Source organism: Falco rusticolus, chromosome Z (genome assembly GCF_015220075.1).
Source record: "Falco rusticolus isolate bFalRus1 chromosome Z, bFalRus1.pri, whole genome shotgun sequence".
Classification (NCBI taxonomy): Eukaryota; Metazoa; Chordata; class Aves; order Falconiformes; family Falconidae; genus Falco; species Falco rusticolus.
The window spans coordinates 64752199-64775066 of NC_051210.1; the positions used below are offsets into that span (position 1 = coordinate 64752199).

Genomic DNA, 22868 nt, shown 5'->3' on the forward strand with positions numbered 1-22868 from the left:
CGAGGGGAGTGCGGCTGGCCCGGCAGGTACCGGCGCGGCCCGGCACCCCCGGCCCCGGGGCAGGGCGGCAGAGCTGCCGCGGCCGGAGCCGCGCTGGCCCTGACGGGAGGTGTCCGAGTCACCCGGGCTCCAGCCGGCCTCGGGGCCCCGCAGCCGGCACGGCGGGGGCCTCCGCTGGCCACGCCGCGGGGCGAGCGCATCCACCGGCCCATGCCCCCCGAGTGGGCCGGGTGGCGGCCGGCGCCGCGCCCCCTCTTTGGCCCGGGCTGGGCGGCGGGCAGAGCGCCCTCTCCGGCCGGGGCGGGGCCGGGGCGCGGCCGGGGCGCGGCGGCCCGGGGCGGGCAGAGCGCCCTCTCCGGCCGGGGCGGGGCCGGGGCGCGGCCGGGGCGCGGCGGCCCGGGGCGGGCAGAGCGCCCTCGCCGGCCGGGGCGGGGCCGGGGCGCGGCGGGCCGGGGCGGGCAAAGCGCCCTACCCCGGCGCCGCCTCCTCCTCCCTAGCCCGGTCCCGCCGGCCCCTCCGCTCCTCGGCCGGCTCCGGCTGGGGCTCGGCGGCTGCCATTGGCTTAGCGGCCCCATCCGGGCACTCGGCGCAGCGCTGTTCCTCAGCCCAATCGTCCCAATATGGCGGAGGTGAGCGGGGAAAGCGGGCTGGGGCGCCGGGTGTTCGGCCGGCTCCCCGCGGGGCCCCGTCGCCGGCAGGCCCCCCGCGCCCGCCTCGACATCCCCGTAAGGCGCCTCTGGGGCGGTTCGGCGGTGCAGGGAGGCCGGCGGGGCGGCGGGGCGGCCGGCGGAGCTCCCGGCGCCGGGGCAGCGGGAGCCTGCGCGACTAGGCCGCACGGCGGGCGCCGCGCTGCGCGGGTGCCGAGTTCGCAGCCCGCGGGCGGCCGACAGGCCGCGGCCGGGCGCGGAGGGGGGCGCGGCCGGCGCGGCGCGGCCCCGGGGGGAGCGGGCCGGGCCGGCGGAGCCGCCGCCGCAGCGCGGGCGATAGAGAAACGCCCGGCGGGAGGGAGGAGGAGCGAGCCCGGGGCTGGGAGCGGGGAAGAGGCGGCGGCCGGTCCGGCAGCCTCCGCCGCTGCCGGCCCCTGTCATGTCCCGGCCGGGGCCGGGCCCGGAGAGAGCGGGAGCGTCGGCCCGGCCGGGCGCGGCGCCTGGGGGGGCTTGTGCCGGCGGAGGAGGAGGGAAGGAGAGGGGCTGGCGGCGAGCGAGCGAGACGAGGAGGGGTGGGAGAGGGTGAACGGGATGGAGGGGACAGTGGGGCGGGACGCCGGGGCCGAGGCCGGTGGGGAGCGGCGGAAGGGGGCAGCCTCGGAGGCGGGGGGAAGGAGCGGGAACGAAGACCCCTGCCTGCTGCCGGGCCGGAGGGAGCCCGCCCTCACCTCGCTCTCTCTTCTCCCCGCAGGCTTCCTTTGGGAGTTCGAGCCCAGGTTCGTCCTCGCCCGGCTCCGGCACCCGGCCTGCTGTCCGCACACCACTCTCTTTCCTGCTCCTTCCCAAATTTATCTCCTCGTAGCTTTCCTAATGCTTCGTGTGCACGCAGTTAACCGCCTGCCAGATTTTTAAGAAACGGAGATGTGCGCTGTGGAGTCCTTCCTTTAACTCCGGTTGCAGTTAGTAATTGGCTGCTCAGAACCCAAAATGAAAACAAAGTTTTGTAGCAATCTTAAGTCAGCATCTCAGTAAAGCCGTGTAACCTGGAGAAAGACTGTCTTGTTGCTGATAACTACAGGCTTGTGTAAATTTTTGACTTCTTGGTACTAACAGGAAATGTATAAAATCATAATCATAAGTAATTTTTAAGTCTTTAACTGCAGTTAAGGTTCTTTGGAATACTTTACACAAGCAAGCATAGTTAACATCAGCAGGGCTACCGTTGAAGAAGTATTTGGGAACTGTCTTTTTTTCTGTGTAACTGCCTTCCGCACTGGCTGTTTTTCATCTTTTTTAACTATTCTTATGAAATTTATTGAGCTTGTGTTTTTTAGTATGGTTTTGAATATCTTAAACGGGATGTTGAGCATTCAGAGGTACTAAAGAAGCGGGACTTTTTTTATCTGAAGTCTTGTGAGTGAAATAGGACTTCCACTTCAGTTACTTACATATAATGAGTTACAACGGTAATAAGGAGCAATAATCTTGAGCACAAATACATATAAATACATATTAGATTAAGGCAGTTGACACTTCCTTAAAATTGGATAAGGATGTGATGGCCAACAGCAGGAAAATCGGATGTGTAATGTCATTATTGTAATTGGAGTAGTGTTATCAGCTGTACTGAAAGGTCTGTGAGACCATAATATGAATAGTACATGAATAAAAAATGGTTTGGGCCTCAATATTTCTCAACATATATTAGGAACTTTAACAGTAAAGCCTTGAGTGAGCTAAACAGATAAAAGTGTACTGTAATTACGTGCATATAAGGAATTAACTCTTAGCATAATTGCTGAAAAATTAAGTTAGAAGCATTAAGACTGAGAAGTGTTAGTATATACAACGGTCTCTTTTCAAGGCTGGAAGCAGTGCAAGGACGGATACTGCTTTATTTTTCTGAAGAGGATTTAAAATTTGTAGCTGTTAACTTCAAAAGTTCTGAAGAAGTTCTTCCATGGAAACAATTCTTACTAAACATTTTCTTTGCTGCTTGTAAGTCAACGATTGCAACAGAGCACTAGTATGTGAGAACTAGAAGGGGAAACAAGAAGTGAAAGAGAAATATCCTAATCTGTTTGTTTTCTCCTTCCTGGAAGCTGAAAAAAGTGAAGGTTAAAGAAGAAAACAACTTTCTTATTCAGTGATTTTCGTTGTAGAACAGTGACTTTGAGGTGCAGAATATTTGCATCTTTAAAACTTGTTGAATCTACTGCTAACCTTTCTAACACTTGACAAAATGCACTTAACAGGACTTTTTTGATGACTTATCAGTGTCCTCTTGAGTAGGGAAAAAGCTTCTGTTAGACCATAGAGGTGTCACAATGGCTTGTTAATTAATGTGGTCCATTAGAAGCTTTTTGTTATTTCTGGTATGTTTTCCTCAGTGTTTCTTGGAACTCTGCTATGTTTATTCTTCCTTTCTAGATCAAGTGCTAAGAATTAAATTAGTTTTAATAAAAGATCCATCTGTGAGGCTAAAGTAATCTGAAGTGAGTCTCACTTTATTTTGCTGTTAGTAGGAAGCTGATTCACAACCTAAGTTAGCTGTTTACCAGTGGAAAAACTATGCTTATTACCATATAAGTCATGTAAATAGAATCAGAGTCTATAAATCAGGCTTGCAGCATCTGAAATCTTGTTATGTGTGTGCTTTGTGCCTTCATGATGATTTCAAGATGTTTTGAACAATCTTTTATTTAGTGAAGTGTTAATTTGGGATTGTACTTTCTGAAACTCCGTTTTAGTAGTTGATGTAGCTCTCTCAAGTAGTCTATACTGCAAGAGAAAAAACTGCACCTATTACTTAGATTATACAGAAAGGGAACATCAGATAAAACTGCTGAATGTGAAGTGGTTAGGAATTTGTTCCATTTATTCCATTGAGAGTTCTGAGCCTGTGTGTTAAAAAAAAACCAAACAAAACACATGCAACCATCATTTTTTCTGTCTTGTAGTTTCATATGTTGGCGTAAAAAAAAAAAAAAAAATTACTCAGATTTTTTTTTTTTTTACAGTTGGCTCTTTATCATCTGAGGATCATGACTTTGACCCGTCTGCTGAAATGTTGGTACATGATTATGATGATGAGCGAACTCTTGAAGAAGAGGAAATGATGGAAGAAAGTAAGAATTTCGGCTCTGAAATTGAAGATTTAGAAAAGGTAAGAGTGTCTCTATCTCTCATAAATGTCCGTACATGTTGTAACTTCTCTAGGGAAAAGGATACTCAACCTTTTCCTCAGTTTGTATTGTATAATGCAGTTTCCTACAACATGCCTTTGCAGCTTGTTTAAAAACAGAAAAGAAAATCAGGTTTGGTTAAGATACAGCACTGCATTCCCACAAAAAGCCTGAACTTAGCTTCTCAAAGGAATTAGTGTTATGTTAAGTTCATATTCTTCCTTTTCATTTAGTAGTTCTTTCACTTAGCTAAAGAAACCACTGAGGCAGATTTTTGAGTCCTATCATCTAATATAGCTTATCACTTCTGATTTTTGTAAGTTCCTTAAGTTGAAACTGTATGTTTTGCATACTGTTGAGTGACAGCTAGCTGTATTTCATTCTGTTGGTCAGGTTTTGCTTTTCCAATATGCACACAAACAGTCCTGTTTTAGGCATGATGGATCACATCCATTTACATAGTAAACGATAGTTCTCTGTCATAGTTTCATCAGTTTGGCATTTGGTGGGTGTACAGAATGACCAGCATGCTCCTTGGCTTTTCCTATTCCATTTTACACTCTATAATTACATGTTTCTCCTGTTTACACTTCTTGTTCATCTGTGACAGTGCATCACCATTTTTTTAAACACCTGCTGAATGCTGAACACCCACAAACTGATGCTGCTTGCATTACTGTTTGGTGACCTGCTTACACCACTCAGCATAACTGCAGATCTTGGTCAACAGAGTTCCAGGAAAATGTAACTTTTAGCATTATATGTGAGGCTGTGTTTTTTGTAGTCCATGTAAAAACAAATTTTCTAAGTGTGGAGTTGACAGTATTCATACTCCTGTGTTTTTGGGTTTTGGTTTTTTTATTTGGTCCTGTTACCACTCCACAAAATTATCTTATTGCTTCTATAATAAAAGGAAGAAGAACTGAGAGCCACTCATCTGAAACACTTTATTACTTTAGGTCCCGATCCTGGAAAGACTTGGATATGAGTTTGTGTTTACCCATTGTGAAAAGTCTTTGCAGGACTAAGACCTTAGCTGACTAAAGAAAACAAGTAATTTAATCAGTGTATGAATTCAACAAGAAATTTTTAAAGGTAATATAACTTTTAAAGGTATAAATATTAGAAAATATTTTTAATATTGAATCAGGTAACTAAAAAAATCTCCACTGTTTATTGTTTTATTAATTGTATTAGGATGCAAGTATGATGAGACTAAAATCACTTAATCAGAAGCTGTTGAAAAAACAGGTTATAAATCAAGTGTTTGTCTTGATTTTTGCTTTCTGTCTTTCTCCTATTACCTTCTCAACAGTCATTATAAAATACATTGTGCAGGAGATGGAGGGGGGGGGGCTTAAAAGTTGCTGTATTGATTTACTTTTCTGGGTTTTTGCACACTTGGAGCTGTAACTATGTAGGACTAAAGTCTTGGAAGGTTTTCTGCATTTCTCTTGTAGGGCAGTTGGTAATGTTTCTAGATTATCTTCTTTCTTGAAGAAATACAGGCAAATCATGCTCTAGAGTATGAATAAGATAAGGAGAATATTTTTAAGAATTACTCCTTAGTTTCATGCAGTAAACAGTTTTCTTCAATAGTTTGATGAGACTTCACTATATGCCGAGACATGGTTATGAATTATTTTCAATCCCGTGCCTGAAAATAGTGTTTATAATATTTATAATCAAGATTCCTGCTTTCAATTAAGTTTTTCTTTGTTTGTTTGTCAATTTTGGTCTTCAAAATATGTCTTATCCTTTTAAGCCTGAACTGTTTACAAGTATTTGGTAACTTGTTGAAATGTTTGTAAATCCTCTTGTATTAGGAAGGAAACATGCCATTGGAAGATTTACTGGCATTCTATGGCTATGAACCCACGATTCCAGTTATGGCAGGTTCCAGTGCAGATAGCTCTCCAAGTGAACTTGCAGATGAACTTCCAGATATGACTCTAGATAAAGTAAGTCGGAACTGTTTTCACCTTAATATGGTTTAAAAGCAGAAATCCAGGTGACCTTAAATTATATTTCACTATCTCTTGGTGTTAAAAAATACATACTTTTGTTAAATTCATTATACAATACTACTCTGAATTCACCCTTTTGCAAGGATATAGAGGATCTGATTCTAATTATAGTTATTGCACTTAAAAATGGATAGCAACTTTAGTGGCGCTATATTACCAGAAATGAGAAATGAAAAAGTGTTCTTCTAAAACACATCCAAAACCCTTTGAATAGGTGCGGTTTTTTGATTATGTCCAGAAGTCTTTATTCTGGCTTCCAACACACATCAAAACATTTGTGAATATCTTGAAAATGCACTCCTGAATGATTTGGTGGTTTGCTTTCAAACACGTATCATTTGGAAAGGTTACAACTTTGTGGAGTGAGAGAGGGGTTTTATGTGCAGTGACTTGTGTTGCGTTGCTGATGTAAAAACCTGAAAGTTCAAGTTTTGTGATTTGCAAGCTAACTTTTGAGTTCTGAGATTTTAGTATGATTTGTTGTTACAAAGCATATGCAGCTAGTAGTTTGGATTCTAAGTATGTAGGTAGTAAGTATATGCCTTTTTTTTTTTCTCTGAGTATGAGCTCCACAGAAAGTAGTGTATGATGATGGCTCTGCACATCTGATTCTCATTAGGATTCATGATTGTGTTGAGACTACGAAAGTGTAGTCAGCTTGTTGTCTAATACAGTTCTTTCCCTTCCTAACTCCTTTATGCGGAAGAGTTCAAATATGTCTGCTACTGAAGGAAGTGTGCTTCTTCTTTCTTAATATCTTTGGTTTAAACTTACAGAAATACCATGTTTTTTGTGGTCTGGGAAGATAACAGGTTGTCTGTTATCTGTAACTGTCCTCTCAGCAAAAGTCTACAAAAGTGCCTGGCTGTTTGATTTTATTATTTAAAAAAAAAAACCACAAACCCACCCCAAGTTTAAGAGGTAATAGCTTTTTAAAGCTTTTGTATAACTGTGATAGAAAGAATGACGGAATTCTAAAGATTTGAGGCAGTTTTTACTGGCATTTTTCTTTGGAAGCAGTTGGAGGAACATCTGACATTGATGATTGCTGAAGTTACTTCTTGTGTGTTTATTTTAACAGAAGACAAACGGGAAATGAACCCCTGTGTTCAGCTCTGAAGTAAATGCTTATATTTGCTCTTAGATTTAGGAAGAGCAAACTTGCTTTTTAATTAAGGGAGTATGGTCTGCTAAATTCATTTGTGGTGAAGTAACTGATTTTAATTAATGGGACTTACAGTTTGCTGAATCTAAATGCTCACCAGTCTACTTAATAGTCAATCTGAGGTTTTATTTTTTTATTTTAATAATACAGGAGGAAATCGCTAAAGACCTCTTGTCAGGTGATGATGAAGAAACACAGTCCTCTGCTGATGACTTGACACCATCAGTTACTTCACATGAGGCTACTGACTTCTTTCCGCGGCCATTAAGATGTAGGAAACCTCCTTTTATAATAGTACTCAAAAAGTCTTAGCATTGTATATAGCTTCCGAGTTTAAAGTGTGAAAATTGAAGAGTAGTGCTGACTTTACCAGGAATTGAAAAACAGTGCTTTGCAGGATGCTGTACCATGAATATTGTCTTTGATTGGTATTGCTGATTACCTAAAATTTGGTACTATGCTCAAAGCATAAGTAAAAGTATTTTCTCGACAAATACTACATCAACTATTAATTATAAAGTTACTGTATTGGTGTCACCCTTAATGGTTTTCAATATGTTAGTGAATTACATGAATATGTAACTCATTCTCTGAAAGTAGTGTTACTCTACTGAAATACTTGCTGCTGTTTTTAAGCCAGTGACTCTTCCATGCAGCCTGTGGTTGTATATTGGGATGCAGTTTGCTTAAGATTATTTCCCTTCACACATTCAACACTTTTCTGTAGGACTTCATAGGGTGAGCCAAAGTGATTTTATATGGGATGGGACCTATAAACCCATGACCACCAAAAATCACTACCCATGGAGCTATGTTGGGAAAGACTTGAGAACCAGTGGTTCACTTACCCAACCTGGAGAAGATATTCCTCATTGCCTGTTGCAGCTTATTTGTTCACTGGTGTACTAGAGTTCGAGCAGTGTGGAGGACTTTTGTCACAGTTTTAATTTGGCAAGTATCTTAAGCTATTCCTGGGGGGTTTCATTCCTCTAGAGAAGGGGGATGATAAAGTGGGTCTGCTGCCTCAGTCATCAGCAATCAAAGCCCTGTGCATCATGGTGATTGTGTAATAGACATTTGTATGGAAGAGATACAAAACCCTTAAAAACTGTTACGCCCTTTTTTCAGTTAATTAACTTAACTAAGTAACTGAAACTTAAGCCCAAACTTGCTGGCACTTAAGTTAATGAATATGACACTGAAAGTGTGGCAGCTTTACAGAAAAAATGGTTAGCCTCTCATCTTAATAAGGGTTAAGAAACAGTCATGTTTGTTTTCAGCTATCATGGTTTTCTATCAGAATGGTACTTTCTCTATTAGAACTCTTGGCTGGACATCTTAGAATCAAATGTCCACCATTTCAGGGAGGGAGATGTCAGTTCTCTGTGCCGTTGGCAGTTTAATCTTCTTTTCTGGTCTCTGTCCATTTCTCAGATACTAAGATAACAAAGTTTTGAGATAAACGTGTCTAATGTATAACACAGGCTTTTTTATTAAATTTGCATCAATTGGAAAAAACAACTGGCTGTGATTATATAGGCATATTGTTATTTCATGCATTCAGGTTAGCTTCCTGCTTGCTACTTCTGGTTGTAGTAATGACTACAGAAGAAGAGCCCCAGCTCATACAGTCTTCTTGCATGCTGTCTCTGATGTTGACGATTCTGTTTAGTTGTGATGAAGCTACAGTTGCAACCCTATTTATGTTGTCTCTGAAGTTTAGGAATACGAAGTAGCTTCAGCTGTATCAGAACTGTAGATTCCATTCTGTTGGGGGATTATACAGCTATAAAAATAGAGTTACTTCAGAGCCTTGTACTACTGCATTCCAGATTCTGAAATGAGTTCTTATATAGAGTACTGTATTTGAATTGCTTGGAATGCTCTGCTGTAGTTCTTCCTACAGAAAGAAAGGTTAAAGAGGAACAAGCAGTCTTTTGCTGTCTTCTGCTTATTCCATTTTGTGTCTCGCATCTGTCTTCACTCCATGCTGAGGCAGCCTTGTTCAAGGAATGTTTTGAATGCCCATTAAAACTTCTGATGAAAGGTTTTAGTAGGCAATAAAGACATGCCTTCAAGTTTACTTTCTTTGTGATTAACCTGAGGCTAAGTCACAACCCTGAAAGTTTCTGAGTTTCTCGTACCTTTTCTGTAAGGTATAAGCTTTTATTGAAAGAATTGATGAAAAATTATCTCATTTCCTTTTGCCTGTTAGAAATATAGTAGATGGTCTCAGCTGCTGTGTTGATAAATGTTTCACTTCAGCAGTATAAAAGTACCAGTGCCTTCTGACTTTGTGCTAGTTTGATAGAAGCATAGATTAACAGAATTCTGATAGAAATGTGAATCAACAGACTCATGATAAGTGTTTTCCAGAACAAAAGCAGGTTCTCATTTGAAAAGTAAATGATATTTTGTAGTTCTGTGTTTGAACTGAAAATTCTTCCTAGCTAAAAACAAACTTCTTTCATGTCTGAAGCAAACACTACGTGTGATGGAGATAAGGAATCAGAGGGCGAAGATGTAGAGGCAGACAATGGTAATTCATCTGAAGATTTGAGAAAGGTAATAATTATATCTTTTTAAAAAAATGTTAAAATTTTACTGTTAAGAAAAATGCAGTAAGATTTATAGCACATACCTACAATAGTACTGTAATTGTGGAATACTCTGTCAAATGCCAGGTTAAGGCATTTTTCATCCTTCCATACACAAAATATTAAGTTAATACCTTTCTCTTTTCATTTTTTTTCCATCTTCAGGAGATAATGGTTGGTTCACAGTACCAGGCTGAAATTCCACCTTACGTTGGCAGATACAGTGATGATGAAAAGGGTAAGTTGTTCTCACTGTTTTGCTTTTTATTTTGCTTATACATAGCACTTGATTGATAAATATTACTTAAATTTATAAGGTAAGTTCAGTGGCTTAGTTGAAGTCTCAGAGACTTTAAAAAAAAAAAAAAAGGGCACTAGAATATTGAAGTAGCACAACCACATAATTATATCTCAGAAATATGATTCTTCAACTTTGAGAGGACATTCTCAAGAAAATGTTGGAGGGTGGGTTACAGTGTTAGTTCTGAAGTATCTAGTAATATTAGGAGGCCACAGACTATGAGTCAAGGAGTAAATACTTTCATCAGAGTATCATAATTGGGCTATGAGCATGTAACTTAGTTTACACTGAAGATCTTCAAAATTGTATTTTTCTTTGCTTGTTTTTTAGATAGCACAACAATGTGGGTTACAAAATGGTTATGGAAAAGAAAGCAATAAACTATTTTAAATTGCCATAGCATGAGTAGATGATGTAGGTCCTGATACACTGTCTTTTAAAAAGATGTTTTCAGTATGATGTTATTCCAGTGTAAAATTAGGTTAAAATCTGCAGTTGTGCTAGAGTGAAAAAAAACCTATTTAACAGAGTTTTATTTTGTATCTTCAGAAACGTGTGCTGTGAGAAAAGTATAGTACATACAGCTGTGGAATTCAAAAAGCAAATAAATTTGCTCGTGGGTGGCACATTTCACGGGGATTTTATTCTAATGAAGTATATAAAGTCATTTTATCATTACCAACTGCATACCAAACATTCTTCTCCACATTCAAAAATGGATGGAGCTGGAAGCATTAGCAAATGAACATCTCCTGTGTTGCCTAAGACACCTAGGGAAGTCTCCTGTTTTCTAAGAATCAAGCATGATGCTTACTGGTTGTAAGAAATGGAGGAGTAAGAATCAGATCTATCTGGATAGTCCTTTCACTGTTTACACATCTTGACTTCTCCTCAGCCAAGAACTAGAGAAGTGTAAGCATGTAAGCACATGCTTAAAATTACAAGATTGTTGGCAGCGTTGTGATCTGTGATGTTTCTGATTGCCATGCTGTTGACAAATCCAGCTTTTTTAATTGCTTATCATGATGCCAATAACCAGAGGATGACTAGGATGGGGTTAGTCTGACAGTTTTCTCTGAAGTGAGCTGGTGCTAGAGAGAACCAGTGAGAGTCTTGTCTGCTGGCGTGGCCAAGAGAAAAGAGGTACCTCTGGGATCAGAGAGCCTGAGGAGCTCCTCTTGAGATTATCAGTCATCCACTCCAGCAAGAAGTGCTGGGTTGCCTTGATTGATAAAGGAGGTTGAAACTGAGCATCAGCAGTGCTTGGAGAGGTTGGATGTGACTGTAAGGATGAAGGATTTTGCGAAGACTTTTCTGTACTCCCTAAAGAGTTTGTGATGGCAACCAGGGGCTTATGTTTCTGCTACACAGTCCCAGCTACCAGGATTGTGCTAGAAGGCAGTTCTGCACTGCTATAAGCTTTACACTTGTAATATGTCTGTTAGGAAGCTTTTTGTGTTCTTCAGCTATAGCAGAACTTTCAGAGAAGATGTAATTTTATTCCTCACCTTAGTTTAATGTTGTTTCATGTAGTTCTATGAGAGATTTGAGAATCATCTCTTCTACTGTAACAGCTACTGTGCTCACATGTTTGAATTGAGTAACTCTTAATTCTGTATTGCCAAGAGAGTACATGAAACATTATGTGCAGTGTTAATCACATCTATTGATCAGAGCAAAGGGTTTATAGTTTAATTTATAATTAAAACAAGTACAGACTGACAAAGGTGCAGGCCAACTCCTGCGTATTTCCAGTGTATTTCCAGTATATTTTCTTTCAAATAAGCTACTTAAGGGGAGCATACATGATTTTAGTGGACTATGAAGGAGGACTAGACATCCTGATTGCTTGTAAAGTATACAACATACAAGTTCTTAACAGTATTACCACATTGAGAGTCAGATTTGCATTCTGTTGAGTAATTTTTGGCAAGTTTTAGTTGAAAATTACCAACTAGTCACCACCTCTTCTTTTTGGGGGGGTGGGGCTTGTAACATTTGGAATATTAAAGTAATATCTTACACTTTTTTTACTGTAAACTAGTTTGTTTTTAAAACAGCTGAGTAAAACTGAATGGGTTTGCTAGTTTTTTTATATTAAGATGATAAATACATATACGTAATTTTACTTGAATCATCTAACTGTCAACAAGCTCCTCTGTAAAGACTCTTTGTCATAGAGTTCAGTCAGTTATCCTCATGGAACCTGAATCTCTTTACCATGTCACGCTGCAGAGTCTGTCTCTTAACTGAAGCTTTTGGGGAAAAAGTGAGCTGCAGCTTAAAATTGGTGTGATGGTGCTTGATTTGATTACTTCTGTGTTCACGTTCTTCGTCTTTCTGAAATAGCTTGTAATATTACAGCCTTAAAAATGGCCCACCTGGTGTTAATGGGTTTCTGTTTTAACAGCTTATGAAAATGAAGACCATTTACTTTGGAAACCTGACGTGATCTCAGAAAGTAAAGTTAAAGAATACCTTTTTGAAACCTCCTTAAGAACAGGAAATGAAAAAATGATTGGCAGAATTCCTGAAGGACTACATACACGGGACAATGAACAAGTATGTTTTATATCCTGTTCCATTTGTGACACATTGCTTTGCAATTAACATGTGTTCTCTTTGCCTTGTATTACAAAGGCAGAAATACTAAATTTCTTTTTTTTTTTTTAATTAGGTGTTATTGGGGTCAGGATCTTATTTGTAGTTGTAAGCACATGCTTAAAATTACAAGATTGTTGGCAGCGTTGTGATCTGTGATGTTTCTGATTGCCATGCTGTTGACAAATCCAGCTTTTTTAATTGCTTATCATGATTTAATTTTTTTTAATTAAGCGTTGCCTCAACTTTTGGATGTTTTTGCTTTTGGTTGTTACTTTAATATTTGTGTCATGTATGAAGAGAAATCCTCTTTTTACATTAGATATGCTCACTGAAAGGCTACCTCTAGAGGTCTAGATCAGATATTTACAAATTTGGACTCTTTCTAAAGACTTTTCTATTTTATAGGCGCTGTATGAACTTCTTAAAAGTAGCCATAATATTAAAGAAGCAATTGAGAGATACTGCTCAAATGGAAAGGCATCTCAGGGTAAGAGAGGGTACCTGTTTTTTCAGAGATGTGTGTTTGGGACAGGGAGTGGGGGAAAGAGTGGAAAAAGTTATGTGGAAAAACCTTGACTAAGAATCAGATTGATGAACACATCCCTTTCTATGAAGTCTTTATCACAGATGAGATATCATCTGGCTGTTGACCTGTTGGAAATTCCTGCTAGAGAAGTTTGCAACTTGTGTAATGATCGAAGGAAGCTTTTGACCTTACCTTCTTTCCTCCATTGCTGTGTTAATAATAGCACAGACTGAGGAGAGGGGTGGGGGGAGCGATAATTTTGCTCCCATAAGACAGTTCTCACCCATATTACAGTATCTTTTTGAGATCACAATCAGTTATAATTTGATGACATTTATACCAAAATCAGGATAACATAGCTGGCTGTATAAATAAGCCCCATTCTCTTCCTCACTTGCTAATGTTGTGCTCTACCAACCTTCTCATTCTACCATATTGTTTCATAGGTCTTTGTTAGAGTGTGGAGATCTTTGCTTAAGTTTACAGTGGAAAATGAGCTTCCATCTTGTTTGTTCCTAACTTTGTTACTCCCTTAAATAAAAATCAGAGTTTATCATTTAGGAAAGACAGTTCTTTGTCCTGTATTTTAACATACGTGTTGCATAAAGCAGAAATGGAGTTTGAGCAGATATTCCCTACTCAGAATTGGATCCAAAGGGAGCTTGAGTGTTTATGAGTTAGGTGCTATGAAAGCTAAGCGTCTGAGGTAAAGCTGAAGGACTGTCAGAGCAGTGCTTCAGGGAGCTCAGGTACAAGAAGAGATTGTGTAGACCTAACCAATACGGAAGTATCAATTGTAGAGCTGTATCCTAAAACCCACACCTCTCTGGGATTCAGCCATCTGTTTGGGGTTTGAAAAATATCTCTGCCCATTCATGGTTCAGAGCCCAAAATTCTATCCGAAGGACTAGTACTCATGCTCCTCTGCTGCCGCAAGTCAGGTGGAACTTCTTACATACTCATTAAGGATCATAAAGGATGATAACACTCAGTGCCTGTCTCTTAGAGTAACCATTATGCTATGATCCACCCTACCTGCTGATGTTCACTGCTATTTTCCAAGATGAGAATTAAAAATGCCTCAAGGAGGCTGTGACCAATGGGAAGCCCGTGCTGGAGCAGGTTCTTGGCAGGACGTGTGGCCCTGTGGGGGACCCATGTGGGAGCAGTCTATTCCTGAAGGACTGCACCCTGGGGAAGGGACACACACGGGAACTGTATGAGAAGAACCGCAGCGTGTGGGAAGGACTCACACTGGAGAAGTTCATGGAGAGCTGTCTCCAGTGGGAGGGACCCCACACTGGAGCAGGGGAAGAGTGTGAGGAGGAAGAAGCAGCAGAAACAACATGTGATGAACTGACCGTAACCCCCAGTCCCCGTACCCCTGCGTCACTTGGGAGGTGGTAGAGAAATCAGGAATTGTTAAGCCTGGGAAGAAGAAAGGGGTGGGGGGAAGGTGTTTTTCTGATTTGAATGGTAGTAAATTAAATTTCCCCCAAGTTGAATCTGTTTTGCCGGTGACAATAACTGCTGAGTGATCGCTCCCTGTCCTTATCTCGGTGCATGAGCCTTTTGTTACATTTTCTTTCCCCCGTCCGGTTGAGGAGGGGTGTAATAGAGTGGTTTTGGTGGGCACCTGGCGTCGAGCCAGGGTCACATCACCACAGGGGCTACATTGAATTCTGATTCATCTAGTTCACTCTTACTGCTAAATTCTTCACTGGGGTCCTGCCAAATATCTCTGTCCCTGTCTTCCAGGGAAATCATTGGCTTACAAGTTTTTACAGGATCTGGAGGGATTTGGCACCATGAGTTTATCCTCTACCTTCCTGCGTTTTTCTGTTTCCTCCCCCAGTTGTTTAAGCAATTAGTCTATTCACAGAGGTAGCAGCATTTCTTATCTTTTTCTTTGTTTCTTTGTTCAACCTCATCTTGTAACATTCTCATTTCTTGTTCTTCGCAGTCCTTATACTGATATGCAGCTCCTAAACACCTCTTCAATATCTTGTATGTTATTATTACTTCAGTTTCCCTCTCACAAGGTTCAACTGTTCTTTTATCTTATTCCAATTATCCTGTTTTTCATGCACCCAGTCATCTGAAAATTTCAGTGAAGGGTTAACTCTGTCTCCGTAAGGAGTCAGTGATTGAATCTGCCATCCTGCCAACTTCTCCAATTGTTGTCGCAGGTGAATTATTAAGAAAAGCCATTGTTATGGTGTTAATGAAAAGGTTTTATTAACAATTAAATGATCAAATTATAGTTAATTTATTATTGGTAATTAAATTTTAATTAATAATGGAATAGCAATTAAACAGTGCTTTAACAGTGATTAACAATAATTAATAATTAGGTGGTGGTCAAACACATACTACTTACTGCTGTTCTAATAATTAAACTATAGCTTGATACATACAGATATTGCTAGCATAGAATATACTTTTAGGCTTAATGTAAAATGCCACTTACCTTTTTAATAGCCATCAGGTGCCAGGTGAGGGATGTCTCAGCCCTGAAGGGTAGCCCTGAGACGTGTCCCTTCCCTGCTCAAGGGCAGATCACATCTGTTCAGCCTGCTTCTGTACAGGAGAACTCAATGGGCTTGAGGGTGGCTACAGGTATTTGTAGTGTAAAGTGACTGATTTGTAGTCAACTCCCACTGTGGTGTACGTGCAGGTGTGCAGCTGTAGCAGTTTTGTGTGGTCCCTGCTCAGGCTGGTACTGTTAGCTCCTGATAAGACATGGCCTAGTAGGCTTCGTAACTCCTGAGAAGATACGGCCTAGCACAGTTCTCTCTGTTTGCACAGCAGAGCTGATCTCAGCCAGGCCTTCTTTTTGGTGATGGCTGAATTGAAGTACTGCTCACTTGGTCAAACCTGGGACATCTGTCATAACAGATTTTTCCTTCACTCTTTTTCTGACAACTACTGTTCTTTGTATCCTATGTGAGAAGAAATACTCAGAAAAATTATCTCACTTTATACTTCAGTGACGTTATCATACCTTGCTTTTTGATGACAAACTTCTCCAGAAATAATAGACCTTTTTAATGTCCTTTGCCCTCAAGGATGAAAGATTTCAGAAATCAAACTCTTGTATCATTTGTTATGAAGAAAAGTGTTAGATTTTGGGTAGGATATCTATACAGTAAAGGAAATAACATGGATATAAATAATTATTTTTTTTAGAATGCATTCGAATTTTCATCCATTAGCAACAAATACTTTAATTCTTTGTAAAAGGTTAGTGAGTGAAATCAAGTTTATCGTGCTACTTTTGTAATTATCTAGAAGAGATGACAGCGTGGACAGAAGAAGAATGCAGAAGCTTTGAACATGCACTTCTGATTTATGGAAAAGACTTCCATCTCATACAGAAAAACAAGGTTAGTATTTTACAGTTAAGAAGAAGAATTGGTAGATGATATGATGCTGAAAATTGTTAAAGCAATACATTTGTCATAAGCTATGCAGAAGAGTAAAGTAAGGACCAACATACTAAAAACCACCTTGGCATTTTTGTGCTCATTTGTCCTCAGATGTCACTGGAAAAGCTAGGCATTGTGAGATGTGTCAATGTATTCTCTCTGAAATCAACTTACGTTGACATTACTCCCAGTTATGCATTTATATTATAATTCAGTTTAAATGTGTGCTTCTCCTAGAACTACAGTATTTCCATACCATGGCTGTGGGAGGGGAAAATATGTATTTACTTAACTTATTTTTGTCACCAGGAAGGTGTAAGTTTACAGGAACAGGCTTAGTTCGTTGTGTTTTCAGAAGTGTAGTTATCCATCAGTACTCAGTTTTCTGGCCAGTGGAGGAGTTCTAATCTTGATCTGGATTGTTTCTGATTGACTCCTCTGTGCCTGAAGATTAGTGATTTTTTTTTATTTTTTTTTTTTTAAATCAAAAAGCAACAGTTGACAAATATGGATGTTTCCAGATTTCCTGCATATCTCCTTTTTGCTTTAATACCACCTTGGAGGTTTTTTCTTCAGGAGTCCGGTGTTTTTATTGTATTTCTGCTAAACTTCATAGGGTTATGGTTGCTGTTCAAAAACAGTCAGCTAGTCCTGCTCAGTACCTGCTTTTAACCTGTCCTAAACAATGTTTGGGTTCTTCAGATTTTAAATGGACCTTACCAATAAACAGTAAGTCGTCGGGAGATGCAAAGAAATAATTTAAAAATATTTTTTCCAACACACAGCAAAGTATGTGGGTTGTTGTATTTGTCGCTATGGACCAGCATCTGTCTAAGAAGTCCACTGGGTTTTTTTTCCAGATAATGGCAGAAAGTCTAGGGAAAGTTTTGGGACCCAGCATAAGCTGATGTCACTTGTATATGGAAAGTGTCAGCTAGACATGATTTAGTGCATGGAGAAATTTAGCAAGAGATGTTTCCTTATCACTGTACTGCAAAGGGTTGTTAACTGGGACTTTATATACTAGCATATGGACATCCATTCATTTCTTCACCTGCTTGGTATGTCTGTGTCTACTACACCTAAGGCACTTTGGATTTGCCTCTGATCTTGCTATAAGTTTTATTAAGCTTAACTATAGTTTACTGCCAGACTGTATCTGGATAGATTTGTATATGATAGTTGTAAAACTTAAACTGGAACTGTGGGCTGATGATTATGTGAAATGTTTCTGCATCTAAAAACAGATACAGTCTATTGTGAGTATAGGTAGAAGTAATTACTTTTTCTCCAAGAATCTGACTTCACATAGCAACCTCCATTTTGGGGGAAGAGACAAAGACTTAACATAGATCAGAATGGGTCTTTTGAGTCCTTTATACCTTCTCAATAAGACTATAATTTTATTTTGATCTTTAAGCATTTACTGTTGTGATTATCTGTTGTCAAAGCCTCCACAGTTCTGGACTACCCAAAAGTACCCAAGGTCTTTTCTGTTTCGCTTCTTATAGGTCATTGATTTGCTCAGCTTTTTCCATCTTAAGAGAGAGTCTATTGCGTAGTTTAAAAAATTGATATATATAATTATATATATATATAAATGCTTCAACGTAGGTACGGTTTCAGTCTAGTTTTACAAAAGCCAGTAAAGCATACAGTAGAACAAATTTAATACTTGAAACTATAGATCTGTTTGAAGTCTCCTAATTTAATTGGCTGGTGCCAGATACTACTAGAATGCAGGAATGGGAGCTGGGCAGATGACAAAACATAAGGGTTTACACTGATACTGTCAGTTCTTCTTGCCATCTTTTAGGTAAGAACCAGAACAGTTCCTGAGTGTGTGGCTTTCTATTACATGTGGAAAAAGTCAGAACGTTATGATTACTTTGCTCAGCAAACAAGATTTGGAAAGAAGAGATACAACCATCATCCAGGAGTTACGTAAGTAAAACATTCTTGGAATATGTTTTCTGTTGCAAATCATAAATGTGGAAGATACTTCTCTTCCTTTTCCTTTTCCTTCTATCATTGCAGCATAATGCTGCAGTGGCTATGGCAACTAAAATTAAATCCATCATAATTTTTAGGCCTTCTTTTCAGTTAAATAATATTTATGGATGCAATATTCTTTTAGGGACTACATGGATCGTTTGGTAGATGAAGCAGAAGCCCTTGGGGGAGCAGTGCATTCTTCAGCCTTAACATCTAATAGTCGAACAGAAACCATTCCTGATCAACAGCTAAGCATTCTGAACTCTATCACTGCCAATGAGTTGACAGGTAAATCAAGAAAAAAACCCCACCTTTTTGTTGTAACTATGTAAACAGCTATTTCATTTGCATTTGTCTTCATCTTTTTTTCAGCATTGACAAACAGTGTAGCTACAGTCTGCCACACTTCAGATGTGAACTGCCTCGATGACGCCTTTCCCTCTATGGACAGCTTACCCCGAGCACCAGTTAATCACGTGCCTGTTGGAACAGAAGAATTGCTTAACTTACCTAGCAATGGTGAAAGTGATTGTTTTAATTTATTTGAGACTGGCTTTTATCATTCAGAGCTAAACCCAATAAACATGTGCAGTGAGGAGACAGAAAGACCTGCAAAGAGATTGAAAATGGGAATTGCTGTCCCAGAATCTTTCATGAATGATGTCTCTGTAAATAACCTTGGTGTGGACTTTGAGAACCACACACACCATATTACCAGTGCCAAAATGGCTGTTTCAGTGGCTGACTTCAGCAGTCTATCTGCAAATGAGACAAATGGTTTTATCAATACCCACACTCTTCACCAACATGCAGCCCTTCACTCAGAATGACTGTGGAAAACAAACAATGGGTACTTTATGCAGTAGTAGTAAACTTGATGGGAGCTATCAGGTTTGCTTAGTCTTTCACTGGAAGTTTGAACTTTATGACATCAGTGATGTCTTTGTATGTATAGAACTGTATCTTGATTTATCAAGAGTAATTTCGTTTTTCAGTCCATAAATGTGGAAATGTCATAGGTTATTTGGCAGAGTTTGGGACTAAGAGAACTCTGTGGTGCAGCTTTAAGCTCTGCTTCCATGTTTTTTTAAAGCCTGTAGACGGAGGCCACCATTTCAAAACCAGCACAGAAGTTCTGAACGGATTGGAGTGACTTTAGTCTAAGTTACTTTTGCCGTAACAGATGCAGTGGAATAACAATGTTTACAGGTACCGATCCCGATCCCTGCTCAATGTAGCATTTGTTTTGTTTTGTTTTTCTTTCTTATAAAGGCAGGGATGGATTTCTTTAATTTAAACTGCACAAACATACAAGGATGTTTTTTAAATGGAACCTTCTCTCATGTGATACTAAACTAGAGCACTTCAGTTTACAAAACAGCAAGTTCATCTTGGTGGAAGCTAGCACAAGGGACTTAACATGAGCAAAGTGTGAAGACCTACACTTCGATGCTGTTGCAAAATTACAGGCCATGGCTACCTTATACAGAAGTAATTATGCTGCCATAGGTGTCTGTGTACTTCAAACTTCCTTACCGGCTTAAGCAGATACGTTTTAGGCTATATTGTGTTTGGATGGGTTTTGTCCACAACTTGGAAGACTAATGTAATCATGTACCTTAACTTTCCTAAGGCAGGTGGTGTTTTATAAAGCTACAGTCTGCACAGCTTAGGATTTACTGCTAAACAGACAGTCTACTTTTGGAAGACATCTTAAATTGTTTGGAGCACTGCAGTTCAAAGTGTTACAGTTTGAGGGATGATCTAGTTTATATAGGAATAGTAGAACCTTGAAGTATGTATTTGAAACTTTTTCTTTAGTGTGGATGGCATTTTTTTGTTTTGGCAAATAATTGGCTCAAAAATAGGACATCACTACCTTGGTTAAATAGGAAAAGATGAGTAAAAATGTTTCCCATAAAAGGAACTTTTTGACTTCAGTGATTTTTTTTTTTTTTTTTTTTATTTTGAACATTGAGTGCAATTTAGCCATCCAGGAAGTTTGTCTTGCAAATGTTTATTCTTAAATTCTTACAGGAGAGTCAAACCAAACATATATTGGCTTGTAACATAGTGTAGTATACAACTTGTAGGGTTTTTTGATGAGAATCTGGATCTTACTTCAGTAGGATTACCCCTTTTCCTCCATGCTTTTTTCTTTGCACTGTTTGTATTACAAATTTAATTGCCACTAGTTTGTTTTCATTATTCAAGTGATTAAGCTTGCGTTGTTGATATTTGTAATAGTTGCTTCAAGGTTATGTTGAGTAATTAGAAAGTAGTGACTTTAATATTTGAAAGGGAAGAGGGTATTTATTATGCATACTGTGAACTGCATTGATATCCTGAGTTTCGGATATCCTGAGTTTCGGATGCAGCGTATGGAGTTTTCTTTACAGCATTGTGATGAAGATTGCTTTGAGGTGTTTATGCAATAGCACATTTACCATATTAAAAACAAATAGTTTAGCACAGTGGACAAAAGTAGAAGTAATTTTGTAATCAGTTCTTAACTTGCACATCTGAAATATGTAACTTTAGTAAGTACACAGTAAATAACGGGTAGCCTTGGCCCTGTGTTGTACGCTGACATTTTTAGCCAAGTTGTCAGCTTCTTGTTGCTGTGTTTTGTGCTGAACTTTGTACCTTGTTTTTTTGTTTATGAATCAACACATTTTATGTAATTTTGTAAAATACTGGCCATAATTCTCCATTGTTATGCATTCAAGTTTATCTATGGGTTTACAGTGAGTGGCTGGTCTGTATAAAAATCGTTATACAAAGATGACTGAATGCTTATACCAGTTGCACTTAAATGAACATGCCCATTCTTATTAGCTGATGCAGTAATATATTCAGTTTATCTATGCATTGCTGGGCTCGTAATGTAGACAGAGACTTGTCTAAGGTTTGGGTTGTCAGCAAGTTGAATGGACACTTTAGTTATTTAATAAAGACTTTTGACCAAAATTCAGAAAATGATATGAGAGAAAAATGAATTCCAGCTAGTCTAATAGATTTTTAAATGCTGATCTTATTTAGCCGGTTGGCTAGCTAGCTGGTATAGTTTACTTTTAATTCCTTGTTAAAATGAGGCAATAATTTGCAAGATTTTGTAAATATGTAAATTCTTCATATCTTTTTAGATATCTATTTCAATATTTTCTGACTACTTCTGTGTATAGTAACATTTTTGTGCATGCTTGATGTGACATTCATAAATTTGTACCACTATGACTTTATCCATGTAAAATAGCTTATTTATTGAACTTTCTTTTGAAAGCTGGACTTACTTATTTTTCTCTCAGTTTAAACATTTAAATGGAGAACTTGTTACTGTTTATTAAAAGAATTGCGTTTTGAAAGTCAGCATGAAGATAACTGAATTGCAGCCATATGAAGAAATTACATTGCCTTGATTCTTAGATGGTGAAGCACAATTCTTGTAACAAACTGTGATGAATTCTTTGTTCTTTGCCACGCTTTTTCTTCATACAAAACAAACCAAAAAATCCATAATGGGCAATTGCAGTGTTGGGTAAATGTATCCTTTTTATGTACAGGGAATCTAAAGAGGGTAGCCAATTCATTTAGAAGTGTAACTGGTGCTGTGATTATAGCAATACTTTTACTTTGATTAGTCATACATCATCTTCTCATGCTAGTTTTTTAAATGTTTAGTTTTCCTCTTGTCATGGTCAAACTGCGGAATTTACTTGAAGGGTGTACAATACTGTTTGAAGAATACTAAATTGTATACAATTAGGTCAATGAATTGTGCAATTTTTTTGATTTCTAAAATTGAGGGTCAAAAGTATAGGAAAACTTCAGATCAAGTAGGACATAGTGATGCTACTTAATTTAACCAAAGTCTCTAGTGGATATTTCAGCTTTGAATGTAAACTAATGGATAAACTGACCAACGGGGACACTATTTGCCCAGTATTACAAGCACATTTGTCTACAGACAGGGAAACTAAATACAGTAATTTATAAAATAATGACAAGGTTACTATTTTTTTTATTCCTGTTTTTCATTGAAAGAAGGAGGAAGATAATATCAATTGTAAAATACAGTAGGAATGGTTATAGTCCTCCTAATAAAATGGAGATTCCAGTTGTTCTCAGTTCAAAGTAAGTACCCTGTGCATAACAACAAATCTAGTGACAATCGGAACATGTTTTAGTATCAGATGTTCAAGAGGAAGTCGCTATTGTTGCATTTGATTTAATATTTGTACATAAACACTGATTTTACTGAGCATTATTTTGTATTTGTTGTACTTTAATACCTGGTGTACAGTTCCAGAAATAAATGTCTGGAAACCTTTCTTTACTTGTAAAGCTTTTCATGCATCTACAGTATTTTTGCTACATCAGTTTCTGAAATATT

The 22868-nt window shown here is 39.3% G+C and overlaps 1 protein-coding gene across 4 annotated transcripts; it reads left to right on the forward strand.

Annotated features, from left to right (window-relative positions):
• The first annotated feature begins 484 nt into the window (after window positions 1-484).
• Window positions 485-22806, forward strand: MIER3 (MIER family member 3). 4 transcript variants are annotated; one of them, XM_037373864.1, is made up of 13 exons: window positions 485-629; window positions 1399-1423; window positions 3668-3813; window positions 5659-5793; window positions 7175-7295; window positions 9504-9589; window positions 9787-9859; window positions 12333-12484; window positions 12932-13013; window positions 16347-16438; window positions 18297-18424; window positions 18618-18763; window positions 18848-22806. In XM_037373864.1, exons 1-13 carry the CDS (start codon window positions 621-623, stop codon window positions 19303-19305), a joined length of 1653 nt encoding a protein of 550 aa, XP_037229761.1. In that variant the 5' UTR covers window positions 485-620; the 3' UTR covers window positions 19306-22806. The 4 variants fall into 4 exon arrangements, with proteins under 4 accessions (XP_037229761.1, XP_037229760.1, XP_037229763.1 ...); XM_037373863.1 differs by having other exon boundaries at window positions 486-629; window positions 16344-16438; XM_037373866.1 differs by lacking the exons at window positions 485-629; window positions 1399-1423 and adding an exon at window positions 2477-2645 and having other exon boundaries at window positions 16344-16438.
• Window positions 22807-22868: the final 62 nt, after the last annotated feature.

Coding starts and splice junctions, on each gene's coding strand:
- MIER3 (XM_037373863.1), top strand. Junction 7,296..9,503: donor CTTTCCGCGGCCATTAAGAT/GTAGGAAACCTC, acceptor TCATGTCTGAAG/CAAACACTACGTGTGATGGA. Junction 13,014..16,343: donor AAATGGAAAGGCATCTCAGG/GTAAGAGAGGGT, acceptor GTAATTATCTAG/AAGAGATGACAGCGTGGACA.